Source organism: Sinocyclocheilus rhinocerous, unplaced genomic scaffold, assembly GCF_001515625.1.
Source record: "Sinocyclocheilus rhinocerous isolate Xijiao unplaced genomic scaffold, SAMN03320098_v1.1 scaffold712, whole genome shotgun sequence".
In the NCBI taxonomy this organism is placed as follows: domain Eukaryota; kingdom Metazoa; phylum Chordata; class Actinopteri; order Cypriniformes; family Cyprinidae; genus Sinocyclocheilus; species Sinocyclocheilus rhinocerous.
The window spans coordinates 1524997-1539062 of record NW_015642789.1 but is presented as its reverse complement, the minus strand read 5'-3'; the positions used below and the strand labels follow the sequence as shown (position 1 = coordinate 1539062).

Genomic DNA, 14066 nt, shown 5'->3' with positions numbered 1-14066 from the left:
TTTGCTCATGGTGTAGTGTGTCAGATACGGCACATATTAGTCACAGCAGACAGATCAGAACACTTCTGATAAGGCATCAAAAGGTAACTGTCCCTTGTCAGCATTTTCCCAGCCAGTGCTCGGCTTTGCACAGTCCACGCAGCACTGACTAAAGGAAATTTGTGAGAATTTACACCAATTAACCACACATAGGGTGATCATGGATTCCATCAATCACTTTTGTTCTCCAATATGGAGCAGGATGGGCCGAAGAAAGGCAGTCTTGCGGCGGCAAAAAAAGAGTGCCAAGCGTCCCACAGGTGGGACGGTGACAGTTAAGGGGTTAATGTTTATAATATCTTCATGCCCTATAGTCACATTTAGCAGATTAGAGCTGGCCGATAATATAGTTTACATTTTGCGATGATACAAGCAATCAAGCAGATGAGATTTGCTATATATGGATAAAGCTGGACATACTTTTATATACAGCTTTATATAAAGAGCTGGCCGATAATATAGTTATATTTTGCGACAAAGTTAATGTAAGGTCATTTGATATGTGTTAGAGGTCTTGAAAGAAGTTTGATTTTGGTATTTTACACAGAAATAAAACAGCAAAAGCTTATTTAGACTAGACCGAGAGTATATAGTTGTCCTTACCTCCCATGTTTTATTGAGCCTCTGCACAGCACTGTTACTGAGCCCGAACATCACTGCGAAAAACGAGTTCAGGTTCTTCTGCTCTTTAAAACTGAAATACATCAAATCAGATGCCCATGAGCTCGTACTCCCTAAAGCAAACAAGTCAAATCTATTCATTTCATTCATTTAGTAAACTATTGGTGGTATTTTTGATATGACATAGTAATATCTGTAAATAAGACAGCATGCCAGTGGTACATTTTCTCTCCCCCTAGTGGTCAAAAATGGACACGCACTATAAAAATGGTCATGATTTTACATGATTTAACAAGTTTTTTACATTCAAATAATTTCTTCAGACTTTACAATGCAGGTTGGGTCATTTTCTATGTTAACACAACAAATTATTGTTAAAAAATGATTACATCCTGCTGCAATAATGAACAAAAAAAATCCAGCCACATAATTTATGCTGTTAAAAAAAAAAGATTATTGGAGTATGTTTTACATGAAAAAAAAAAAACATTTTCTACTTCAAAAGTAATTTTTTTTCAGTATATACTAACTTTTTTCAGCATATACTTGTAACATTTATTGGGATATTTTGTACATATTCTACTGTGTAAGTGTCTACATAACTGTAAAGCTGCAAAACAAAGTTTGTTTAAAAATTATGTGATTATTAGTCTTAGTGGGTCGGGTGGTTACGGTGAGTCATGTTGATGTTGTAAAGGTGGAGTTAAAGGAAAGTGTGACATAAAGGAAGACTAGTGTAAAAGCATTAGTGATTAAACCACTGACAGATGTGGAATCTCCTCCACTATAAAGTACTGTATGTATGTTGTATCGTATGGCAGCTAACAGCCTGAGTCTTGAGCATTGATTTTGTACTCACACAACAGCCATCTTGATGAACTTCTTGAGCAGAATGGCTCTCTTGACCAGGTCCTCACAGAGACACAGCTCCGTCACCACCCAGTACTGAATCTCGTTGAAGCGACGCACAAACCGCTCCAGGTTAGCCGTCGTGGCTCCTAGGAACTTTTCCCGTCCCAAAACATAGTAGACCAGCTCCACCTGTAGAACAGCAAGCTAACGTTAACCATGTCCATATAGAATTTTTTGAAAATATTGACATTTTGTTGATAAACATTCCATATGTATATGTGGACACACACACACAAAAATTATGTATTATATATATATATATATATATATATAATTTTTACTTAACTAATTTGTAACTTCATTAATACCGTTATTCAGCAGGAACACACTAAACTAATTAAAACTGACATTAAAAATGTTTAGATTGTTACAAAAAAATTCTATCTAAAATAAATGCTGTTCTTTTTAACTTTCCATTGATCAAAGAACCCTGTATCAGAGTTTGCACAAAAATATTACACAGCACAACTGTTTTCAGTATTGCCAATAATAAGGAATGATTCTAGAGCAGCATATCAGTCCTCACAGAGACACAGCTCCGTCACCACCCAGTACTGAATCTCGTTGAAGCGACGCACAAACCGCTCCAGGTTAGCCGTCGTGGCTCCTAGGAACTTTTCCCGTCCCAAAACATAGTAGACCAGCTCCACCTGTAGAACAGCAAGCTAACGTTAACCATGTCCATATAGAATTTTTTGAAAATATTGACATTTTGTTGATAAACATTCCATATGTATATGTGGCAAGCTGAGATATTGCTTGGTAACAAATGTTTATTCAGATTATTATTAATAAAAATATTAGACTTTTTATATAAAAAAATTGTCTTTGCTGTTACAGTGATTTTACTCCACTTTGTGTTGTGCTTAATTTTATATTATATACAAAAAAATTATGTATTATATATATATATATATATATATATAATTTTTACTTAACTAATTTGTAACTTCATTAATACCGTTATTCAGCAGGAACACACTAAACTAATTAAAACTGACATTAAAAATGTTTAGATTGTTACAAAAAAATTCTATCTAAAATAAATGCTGTTCTTTTTAACTTTCCATTGATCAAAGAACCCTGTATCAGAGTTTGCACAAAAATATTACACAGCACAACTGTTTTCAGTATTGCCAATAATAAGGAATGATTCTAGAGCAGCATATCAGCATATTAGAATGATTTCTGAAGGATCATGTGACACTGAAGACTGAAGCAATAATTCTGAAAATTCAGCTTTGCCATCACAGGAATAAATAACATTGTAAAATATATTAAAATAGACAACAGTTATTTGAAAATGTAATAATATTTGACAATGTTAATGTCTTTTTTCAAATAAATGCAGTCTTGGTGAGCATAAGATACTTTCAAAAACAATAAAAAAAATCTTAATTATTCCAAACATTTGTACAGTAATGATATCCCATTTTTTTAACAACAAATTAAAACAGATTCATAATTAGATTTTTTTTTTCAAGTAATCATTCATAAACCTTTTTTATATATATATATATATATACATACTATATTAGTATATCTTTTCACGATCAGAGTTGCTTTTATCTGCCCTGTACTTTTTTCAGGTGAACTTGGAATGGACAAATAGTCACTGAAATGACACACGTCCACTTCACTTCCTACTTGCATTCATCTTATATGCACTTCTACAGGTATTTGTGAGTCGGCGACATTGCTGACGTCAGATATTTCAAATATTTACCCAGCCAGGCGTGCGATTCAGACAGGTAGGCTGCAAAATATTTCACTGACTCATTCTCTCTGACATGTTTGATTCTCAAACAGATATGCTGCACACATGACTGATCACATCCTGTGACGTTTGTGTCCCTGAATGTGTGAGACAATTTCTATTTAAATGCCAAGTACATGCTGATATTTACAGCATTAATATGCTATGATGCTCTAATTGTGATTATTGATGGTGGTGATTAAATAAATAATTCACCCCAAAATTTTAATTTGCTGAAAATTTACTCACCATCAGCCCATCCAAGATGTTGGTGAGTTTGTTTCCTAATTGGAACAGATTTGGAGAAGTTTAGCATTACATCACTTGCTCACCAGTGGATCCTCTGCAGTGAATGGGTGCCATCAGAATGACAGTCCAAACAGCTGAGAAAAACATCACAATAATCCACACTTTAGCCACTATTTTAGTCTTTAGTCTCTTATCAGATGTTTGGACTCTCATTCTGACGGCACCCATTCAATGCATAGGATCCATTGGTGAGCAAGTAATGTAATGCTAAATCCCTCCAAATCTGTTCCGATAAAGAAACAAACGCATCTTCATCTTGGATGGACTGAGCGTGAGTAAACTGTCAGAAAACTTTGATTTTTGGGTGAACTATTCCTTCAACATAGCAAATCATCCTCCCATTTTAATATAATATGTAGTCATTTTTGTTTAATGCTCCTTGATGATGTGATAACTGCCATCAAACATCATAATGAAACGGAGACAAATTTGTGTGCTGGTTTGGCTGTTACCTCGTGCATTGCCATGAAGAGCTCCCAGTCGTAGCTGGTGTGCTGGCTGGCCATGTCCTTGGAGCACATCTGCTCCAGAGAGTCCATGGTGCTCTTTTCTGGCCCCAGCTGCTCTTTCACAGGTGTCTGTCAGGGGTAACACACACACACACACACACCAGAGGAGACTCTTTAATCTGAACCATAATATTTGACCATTCTGTTAATTAACTAACTGCAGAATGTAACCTTTTATATTTGAAACTATATGACTGAAATTTTGTCTCATTCAATAATTACATGATATTTTAATCAAATTGAATAAAAAATAAATCAGTAAATTAAATATAAATAATTGAATATTTGCTGTGATAAGCTCATTATTTAAAGTGTTCTAAGATAAAAATCCAAAAACATTTTATAACTAGTATTGCTAAGTATTTCAATAGGCAGAACAATAAATATGTCACAATTATGTATATTTACAGCGGACTTGTAGGGCTAGAATCCCTGCCATTAGGGATCTTTTACTATGAAACAGCAATAATTCTGCTGGCATCTCTCACCAGTTGTTTCACTTGGCTGGCAGAGCAGAGGAAAAGCTTCTCATTCACTCCTAAAGAGGCAGAGACCGCCGTGGTCTCCAACTTCAGCTGAACCCTGTCTGCAAGAGGCAAGCAGAAGAAACTTTGATCACATAAAACATCTGATCAGGTAGGACATAATCTAATATTAAAGCTGTAACAGTTCTGGCACAGTCAGAAGATCTTCAGAGGAAATTCTGAACCCAAATACTCTGAATCTCATAGCTTACCTCCTGAGGAATTCATCTTGACTAGCACATAGTCTCTCTCAGGATCCACTAACGTAGTCAAGATGTCGTTCACTGAAGCATCGACCGGCAGCATCACAGTGACAGCCTTATGATCCGGTTTAAAGATCTCATACAATACTGCAAACGGACAATTGGACTATTTTACATTTAATTAGGTACATTCCATGGTGTCTATTTTGATTAATTTGAACAATTTCACAGGGATATTATCCTTGTTTTATCTGCCCTTGGTTTAATTTCTTTGTGACACAGGTTGTTATTAAAACTCTCACAGAAGTAAAAATACAAACCTTTATCTTGAGCTTTAATCGACCGTAATTTCCCCACTGGCTCTTCGTAAGCAGAAAACCAATCAAACTTTTGGTTTAGCTGAAACAAACAGATGACCATATTGGATATTAGAGCTTGCAGGGTTTCCAAAAGGCAGTTTTCAACATGTGTAGACAGACTGGGTGTCTGAAATAAATGGACTGCATCGATGGTCTTAGGTATGATGAATTTTCTCTGTCTGCAAAAAAGTGCATTTCTTATTCCAAGAATGTGAGGAAACCATTTTAAAACCATTTTTTTTAGGATGCCTTCTCAGAAAAATCTGAAAAAGTTCCTACCAGTATGTTTTGCATTACTGCACTACAGTGTTTCCTACAGAGTTCTGTTCTGTTTTTTGTGTGTATATATACATGTACATATAAGTGGCTGTCTATGCAGGTTTACATTACACCAGTAGGTGGCAGGCTGGCGGCAAATCGTAATGATTAAACTGATTCGTTCGAGGAAGATTCATTCAGGAACGAAACAAGTGAATAGGTGAATCATTCTTCAACCGATTCTTTCCAAAACACTTATTTATTCAACAACAAAACACCACTGTGGTGGGTTGCTGAAAGATGCAGCAACCCACCACCGTTTATATGAAGGAGAATTCATTAATTAACGATAAAACATCAATAACTTTTGTGGAATGATGCAAAATTTGCATTAGTTAGTGTTTTCAGAACAATTCAGTTCGTTGAAGAATTCAGGCTAAAAGCAAACTCGTAAAAGAACAGATCAGCTGCCGCTTCGTGTTGTTGATTCCTTAAAATGAATCGGCTCATAAGAGTAATTTGTTCGTGAATCAGAGTACGCTGGTCGCGTTGAATGTTTGTTTATATGTGCAGCTTCATTTGAAATAGAAAACCATTTCTAGCCAGTATTTCGCGGCCCACGGGCTTTCATTTGCAATACATTCAATACAGACTGCAAACTCACATTCACAACTAAGGTCAAATATGATATTCTTTTTTTCTTGAATTGTATCAGTGGGGAAGCCGCTGTTGGAAAGCTGTAACGTTACAGGGAAAACTGTTGCACTGTACTATGTACTGTGCGTATATGTAATCGTCAGACACCTGTTCTCAAATACACGGCGCACTATATAACGTTTGACTGGGTTTTATGTGACAACGGATAACACTGACCTACTTTTAGTGTACATTTCAATGCGTGTATGCCTCTCAGAACGGGATTTACTTTTCTTTAGTTCTCTTGGTTTGTCTAAAGACCTCAGAGATGTTGACTTTTCCAGCGGCCAGTCTGTTTATCATGCTGTGTCGTAAAGTAAGTAGGATTTATTGGTTGGTCTCTTATCACTGCAAGTTTCCCATTAGACTAAGAAAGAAGGGCCTCTTACCTTCGTCAGAGTGTGACATCCATTCTCAGTTCTGTAAGGAGTATAATAGGGAGCAGCTATGAATGTAGGATTATGTAAAGTGGGTTGATTGCTTGTATATCAGTCTCAAGAGAAAAGGTGTGGACTTTATAAATGCAGGTCAAAGAAAGATCACTTATGGTATTTATTACTTTATGACTTCTGATTATATCATCAGTTTGATTCTGGAAATGCTTCAAAGTGTGAAGTGCAGTAACTGTGCAAACACTGGCAAAGTAACTTTGTAGGTTACTTGACTTGACTTGACTTTGAAGTACAGCTGAACAATATCCATCAGTCACATGGTCACAAAGCATAGTATAAGAGACCTGATTTTGGTCATTATGACCAAATATTTATGTGCAAATGTTTGTATGTGTACAAATGTACATTGGCAAGTGTGTTACTTACATTTTTGTCTTTCTCCTGTCCCTCAGCTGTTCTCTGAGCATGCTGGAAAGTCTCGAGTCAGCCATCACCGCTTCCCTGAATTTCTATCACAAAAATAGTGATATTTTAAATCATCTTACTTTTGCATTACATTTTAAGACAACAGCATTGACAATGCAATTAACTTATAATATGACACATTTTTTGAGAAAAATACATACAGTATTCAAAGGAAAATATAGTAGGGTTGCACTTAAATGTATTAATTGGGATCTGATTGGATTATACATGTTAGGTTATAATAATATTACATTTTTTTATTATTAACATTAGACTATGCAAAATGAATATTTTTACATTTACAAAAGTCAGTTTTGATTTTATTTTATTCAGTCTTTAAGGCTTAAAGTGTCCCACTTTCACCTCTAAAGTGCCATCAAAGTACTGGGTTTTCATATAATAAAACATTTGAAATGTTTTACGACTGAAGAAGTACTACAGCATTTAATTTTCACCTCTAGGAATTCAGAAGCCACAGGATTGTCCCGCAGTAGCGGACCGTACAGAGCCACCCAGTGAGCCACCAGTTTCACAACCTTCTGCTTGGTGTTGAGAGCATATGCTGCCTTCTCCAGGTCTGTACCTTCTGATGGCTCCACTTGGTAGGTGCAAACACAGGTTAAGGATCAAAAAGACACTCACTTACTGTTTCAGATAGAGCTTTGATAATTCAGCATAAAGACTGGTAACAAAACAAGTAAAACAGAGAAATATCAATATGAAGTAGAAAATCAGTAGTTCCTGTAGTGGCAGGATATTGATGCTGGAGGGCTGCACAGAGCTGACTGCAGGGCATGAAGACTGGATGTGTTAAGAGGAAGTCAGTCACACTGGGATCTGCAGATGTACAAGACAGACTCATAAACGTCATTAACAAGGACTTGTTTTCTTTGCTGAGCTGTGTGGAGAATCCCAGAACAATCTGAATCATCTGACTGCTGGTTTTAAACACCAAATGAGCAGGAATGTTTTGGTCCGTTCTTCTGCAGTGGTACTGTACGTAACTGATAGGTTTTAAACAAACAAATACTAGATTCCTAAAGTTTTCCTATTTAAAGATTTATTTAAATGTTACACAAGTTCAGCCATACCTATAAAATCAGTGCCATTGGTTTCCAGTTTAATCATCTCCAGCATGTGTTCTAGGGTCTTCTCTGGCGTTCCTGACATTACTGTGTACCTGAGAGAGGTGGATAATTCATATTCATAATTAAGTGTCCTCCATTTCCATCATTCATAATTGGTTGAATACACTTGAAATCAAATAACAGTGATGACTAATGATTGAGCTTGCATTTCATTGTACACTTTGTACACATTGTACTTTTGTAGGTAAATTTCCAAGGATGAATCACCTAAACTTTCACTGCAGACATTGAACGGCTTTACCTATTCTGGATATGTATTATTCAGGGTTCATTTCACTTGGTGATTTTATATCAATGATTTATGAAGATGGATTTGAATTGGCTGATTTAATTTACTCAATATGCGTGGTAAAATGGGCTTAACACTGTGAGGAGATATTCTCATAAATTAAGTCAATGCAATTCAAATGACTAAGTAATTGCTTTTATTAACCCTAAAAAGCCTGCTGTATTATATTTGAGATGCACATTTTTAAGGCCTCTAAAATGTCAACATAATCAAGACCTTTTTTTGAAAACCTGTTGTACACAATCTACTACATGCCTTCTGTGGTAAGCATTTCAATATCTTACTAAGACATATTATTGGAAAATATCGAGTGACAACGGATATGTATATGCATTTTATGTAAGTAGTCAGCTGTACTGTTCAATCTCATTGATTTATACTACAAGCTTACAATACAATACAAACTGAACCAAATCAGAATTTCATTTTTTTAGCCACATGAATATCATCAACTCTGATTTTTCCTTCATAAGTGTGAGCTTGTTAATTGTCATCATATCATGCTATGTGAGCCATAAAAGCCTGATGTATTAATTATGATATTCAACAAAAAACACATATGCAAACTTTTGTTTTTAATATTTTGTCTAAAGGTTCAATAAACTTCTATTAAAAAAGGTAAGGGTTAAATGTTAGGTGTATATTCAATGCAATTCAAATTTATTTGTATAGCGCTTTTCACAATACACATTGTTTCAAAGCAGCTTTACAGAAAATGCATGCGTCTACATTTCAATTTAGAGTGAATATATTTTTTGATGCTAAAATAATTTTTATTTAATTTAAACATCAAAAAAAAAAAACTACTTTTTGCTGTTCTGTTTGGTTATGCTTGTTATGGTGCAGAAATTTCACTCTTGAGCTTTGATTAAATCATTGAGGTGTGCAATTTAGCATAAAAATTGACAAAATCATTTACTTGCTGCTGCTTGCTGATCCTCCCTGATAGGTGGATAGGTGAACCAGAACGACTTGACCATGTTCCTCCAGGCGGACAGTGTTGGCCTCGACATCCTGCAATTAAATTCAGGTTAAAGACCACCATAGATACCCATCCATGCAGATCCTAGTCTATGCACACACAACCTACCTTAAGGATACGTATAAAGTCCTGCTTGTCCACCCGCAGGAAGTGGCACTTGTCCTCTCTCAGGATGATGGTGGCAGAACGAGGGGCGTCGTTCACCAAGGCCAGCTGCCCAAAGTCATCTCCCTCATGAAGCGTGGTCACCAAGCCCTGTGTGACGCACATACACAAGATCATCTTTCCTTAAGAGGAAGCGCACAGTATGAATTATACCTTCAAACAATGTAAGTATATCTATATTTAAACTCAATGACTTCTAAAGGTCGCTCACATGAAGTTAAATGGCTTTACCTTGCCGTGTGTGATAACATTAACAGAGCCTCTCCAGATGATATACCAGGAAGTTCCTTTGTCCCCTTGACTGAATACTGAAATAAACACAAACACATTACATTGTTTTCTTATAGTATACACAATCTTACCATTCTTTTTTTGAGAGGGCATCAGTTTCCAAAATTACAGATTTTTTTTCCCCCGATGCAAATACCTAAACATCTTTAAACAAGATACATTTATTTGAGGTGCAAATTTAACATATGAATACTTATTTTCTGAGAAATTGAACAACGTTAAGTCAGTTTTATCTGTCAGTGTAGTATGGCAGATATTTGTTCTTGTTTTAATCATAAACTCACTTAATTTTGATCAGTTTCTCAAAAAACAAGACTAATTAATTAATGTAATATAGCTTCTCGAGTAAACGTATTTTGATTTAAGAATGTTTAAACGTGCACTGGACAACAAGAAAACAAGAAAATTTTGTATTTTTAAAACTTTGATGTGTTGCTAATACAAGATATTTACATTTAGAGACCATATTGACATACTGTTACATTTAATTTATTTCTTAAATTTTCTGTACTTGGCCTTAAAAAGGTCTTAAAACGTCTTAAATTTACCTTCAATAAACCTGTAGAAACCCTGTTGTAAACAACAATAATTATGCTCATGCACAACTTAATTAAATTTTTTTAATTTTTTTATTTAAATCACTCCCCTCTAACCACCTGCTCTATAGAGAATCAATTCCAGTTAATTTACAATAAATAAAATCAAGACTCATCCAATATTTTTTTATTTTTGAATATCCTGTTTCACTCAGCAATACATTCCATTATACAAGAAAAATCGGTTTCATGTTTCATTTTGACATTAATTATAATAAATTAAAAAGGGCATGTCCAAGTCCACTGGATCCATTTAAAAGTCATTTAATCTTAATGTCAGAATTCAAACTGAATTTTAAAATCATAATGCAGTATTAATATGTCTGAAAAAAAAAATGATATATGTGACCCTGGACCACAAAACCAGTCTTAAGTCACTGGGGTGTATTTGTAGCAATAGCCAAAAATACATTGTATGGGTCAAAATTATTGATTTTTCTTTTATGCCAAAAATCATTAGGACATTAAGTAAAGATCATGTTAATAGTTGTATCTCGGCCAAATATTGTCCTATCATAACAAACCATACATCAATGGAAGGCTTATTTATTCAGTTTGTATGTATTGGTCAATTAAAAAAATTATGACTGGTTTTGTGGTCCAGTGTCACATATGAGTCTGAATAAACTAAACTAATATGAGCTTATGAAACTTGACAGATTTTTAAAAGTGACTAAACTACCCTATTAGATGATCATCAGTGTCTCTTTGTACTCGTGCTATTCACTATGCATGATTGACTGCTGCATTGATGCCAGACGTGCTGTAAGTGCTTTTATTTCTTTTCCCTTTGTCTCTCAGTTTGCTGATATTAGGATGTCAATCATCCAGTTCATCACGTTACAAGGGAATTACACAATAAAATCATTTAATCATCTCATTCGCATGCTGTCTGTCTTTGGTGTCTAAGCAGGACGTTTGCTGCTCATTTTTACTCTGGCTAAGCGCAAATTCAATATTTAGCACCGTTCCTTCTTCCTGCCCACCACTAATGAAATGTGATCATTGCTTTCACACTCACAGACTGTTCCCGCCTTGGCATGGCTTTCAAAAACCAGCACTGCTGCCAGCTCCTTCCGAACCTATGGGAAAGAATGAAAGAAATGAGGGATGAATGAAGATTTGTGGCGTAAACAAACATGACGGCTGTCAGCGACTGTTGACTTACAGATGTAGACAAGTGGGCCACAGCTTTGACGTGCAGAAGTTCTTCGTAAATAACTTCTAGATCCTCTGGAGTTCTCTGGCTTGGGCTAAAACATGGACACAGATTATTCGCACATGAAGTGTGTGAGTTTTTTGATGTTAAAATTCTGTCCCAGCTTAATATCTTCAGACAACTATAACTGTCTCACAAATATAGTGCTTGTCATGTTAGACTTGATATGATATTGATTTTAAAAGAGTCTGGCATTAGCGTGTTTCTGAGCGAATGGCGATACATTAAATGCATATTGGGTAGTCAATTTTTAATTAAACCGAACAATTTTAATGATACTTTTCAGCCCTGAATGAAATTGAAGTTTATATTCAGCAAGCTCCTTCATCTGGTGACTCTAGCAGCACAGAAATTACTCACTTCAAGTGCTAGTACATATAAACTGTGTTTATGCTTGTTATTTTTCAGACTGTTTTGGCACAATTTTTGGTGTCTTACCATTTACGCAGTATCATAGTCAGAAGAGCATCTGGACCCATCTGGATCAGGAGCGATAAACTCTCTTGGAGTTCGTCGTCTTTGGAGTCTTTCTCGTTAGTTGTGTGATTAAGGTCAAACTCTGCCTCCATAAAGCGGTAAAACTGTGTGTCTTTGTCATGGAAGTTTAACTCCTGTTTTACTGCACATTTTGACAGAAACATTGATTGTCAGTTAGTCAATACACTACCGGTCAAAAGTTTGGGATCAGTAAGACTTGTAATGTTTTTTAAAGAAGTCTCTTATGCTCATCAAGGCTGCATTTATTTGATCAAAAATACAGAAAAAAACAGTAATCTTGCTAAATGTTATTACAATATAAAATAATGGTTTCTATTTTAATATCCTTTAAAATATAGTTTATTTCTGTGATGCAAAGCTGAATTTCCATCATCATTACTCCAAATTTCTTTCAAAAAAAAGAAAGAATAAAAATTTACTGACCCCAAACTTTTGAATTGTAGTGTATATTGTTAGAAAAGATTTCTATTTTAAATAAATGCTCTTCTTTTTAACTTTTTATTCATCAAAGAATCCTGAAAAAAAGTATCACAGGTTCCAAAAATATTAAGCAGCACAACAGTTTCCAGCACTGATAATAAATCAGCATATTAGAATGATTTCTGAAGGATCATGTGACACTTTATACTGGAGTAATGATGCTGAAAATTCAGCTTTGCATCACAGGAATAAATTAGATTTTCATGTATATTAAAACAGAAAAATGTTATTTTACATCATAATAATATTTCACAATATTACATTTTTTCCTGTATTTTTGATCAAATAAATGCAGCCTTGATGAGCATAAGAAACACCTGTAAAAAAACATTACAAATCGTTCTGATCCCAAACTTTTGACCGTTAGTGTATATTCAGATATATAATACTAATAAAAATAAATAAATAATACTATGTTTTTTTTTGGCCATGGCAAAACTTTTTTTTAGGCATGTACCATTGTAGTAAATAATGATTAAACACAAATGACGTAATTCCTCAGTATCACAGTATTACAGTCTGATACTACATCACTGTACCATAGAACTTTTTGTAAAGGGAAAGCATGCAAGAAATGAAGATAATCTTGTGTTGATATCTAAAGATGTTGTTAATACTCACCATGACTCAGAATGCCCTCATCCACCAAAACTTGCCACAATCCGACTGCCTGACTTCGGGACTGGAAGCAATCATTGAGTTTCATTAGCCAATCCACAAGTTCCTTCCCACTGCAGCACTGTCTGTGGGACAAACCAGAGAACCATTTTGCTGTCAAAAAGCAGACTGAATTTAAAGTGTTACACATTTATCTGCATGTCTCTATGGTTGAATCACGTACGTTGATTTATTTGTTTCTCCAAAGGATTCTAAGTGACTTCCTGGGAATGATTAGATGCATTTCCATCAAAGTCAGAAATATAACACGCTTTGCACAAGCACATGACAGACAGAGCGAAATATTCACCTGTAGGTCTTAAGATGGTGTTTTCTGTCTCTTATCAGGCCTGGGTTACGCTCCATCAGAGTGCTGTACACCACCCGCGCAGCCTTCAGGATCCGATCGGATAAAAACTGATGGAGAGAAACAGAACAAAAGGTAATGAACATTTTTATTGTCATTATTTTGTAAATATTTTCTAAGCTGGTCTTATTCTAATATTTGAAATGTCTTTGAATGCTGCTTAAATATGACAGGAAATTAAAATGGATAACATTTTAAAATGTTTGAAATTTTTTTTGACTGTCTTTTGGAAAACTATTCATAGACAATGCGAAATTAAAATTGCGAAATTACGTTCTTAATGACTCCGAATGACTTTATCTGCTGTCTGTTGTTCTGTTGTCGGTGTTTT

General features: G+C 35.0%; 1 protein-coding gene across 1 annotated transcript in view; it reads right to left on the bottom strand.

Annotated features, from left to right (window-relative positions):
• LOC107756413 (rap guanine nucleotide exchange factor 3-like) overlaps positions 1-14066 on the bottom strand; it is a 41798-nt gene that overhangs the window by 3047 nt on the left and 24685 nt on the right. The window contains exons 4-22 of the mRNA XM_016573508.1: positions 13679-13785; positions 13333-13454; positions 12172-12352; positions 11683-11767; positions 11536-11596; positions 9859-9935; positions 9571-9717; positions 9400-9494; positions 8135-8223; positions 7802-7880; positions 7499-7649; positions 7005-7087; positions 6576-6606; positions 5194-5272; positions 4883-5020; positions 4635-4732; positions 4090-4215; positions 1520-1701; positions 643-733 (exon numbers count right to left, since the gene is read on the bottom strand). Coding sequence (XP_016428994.1) covers positions 643-733; positions 1520-1701; positions 4090-4215; positions 4635-4732; positions 4883-5020; positions 5194-5272; positions 6576-6606; positions 7005-7087; positions 7499-7649; positions 7802-7880; positions 8135-8223; positions 9400-9494; positions 9571-9717; positions 9859-9935; positions 11536-11596; positions 11683-11767; positions 12172-12352; positions 13333-13454; positions 13679-13785 — 2022 coding nt within the window. The remainder of the gene's footprint in view (positions 1-642; positions 734-1519; positions 1702-4089; positions 4216-4634; positions 4733-4882; positions 5021-5193; positions 5273-6575; positions 6607-7004; positions 7088-7498; positions 7650-7801; positions 7881-8134; positions 8224-9399; positions 9495-9570; positions 9718-9858; positions 9936-11535; positions 11597-11682; positions 11768-12171; positions 12353-13332; positions 13455-13678; positions 13786-14066) is intronic.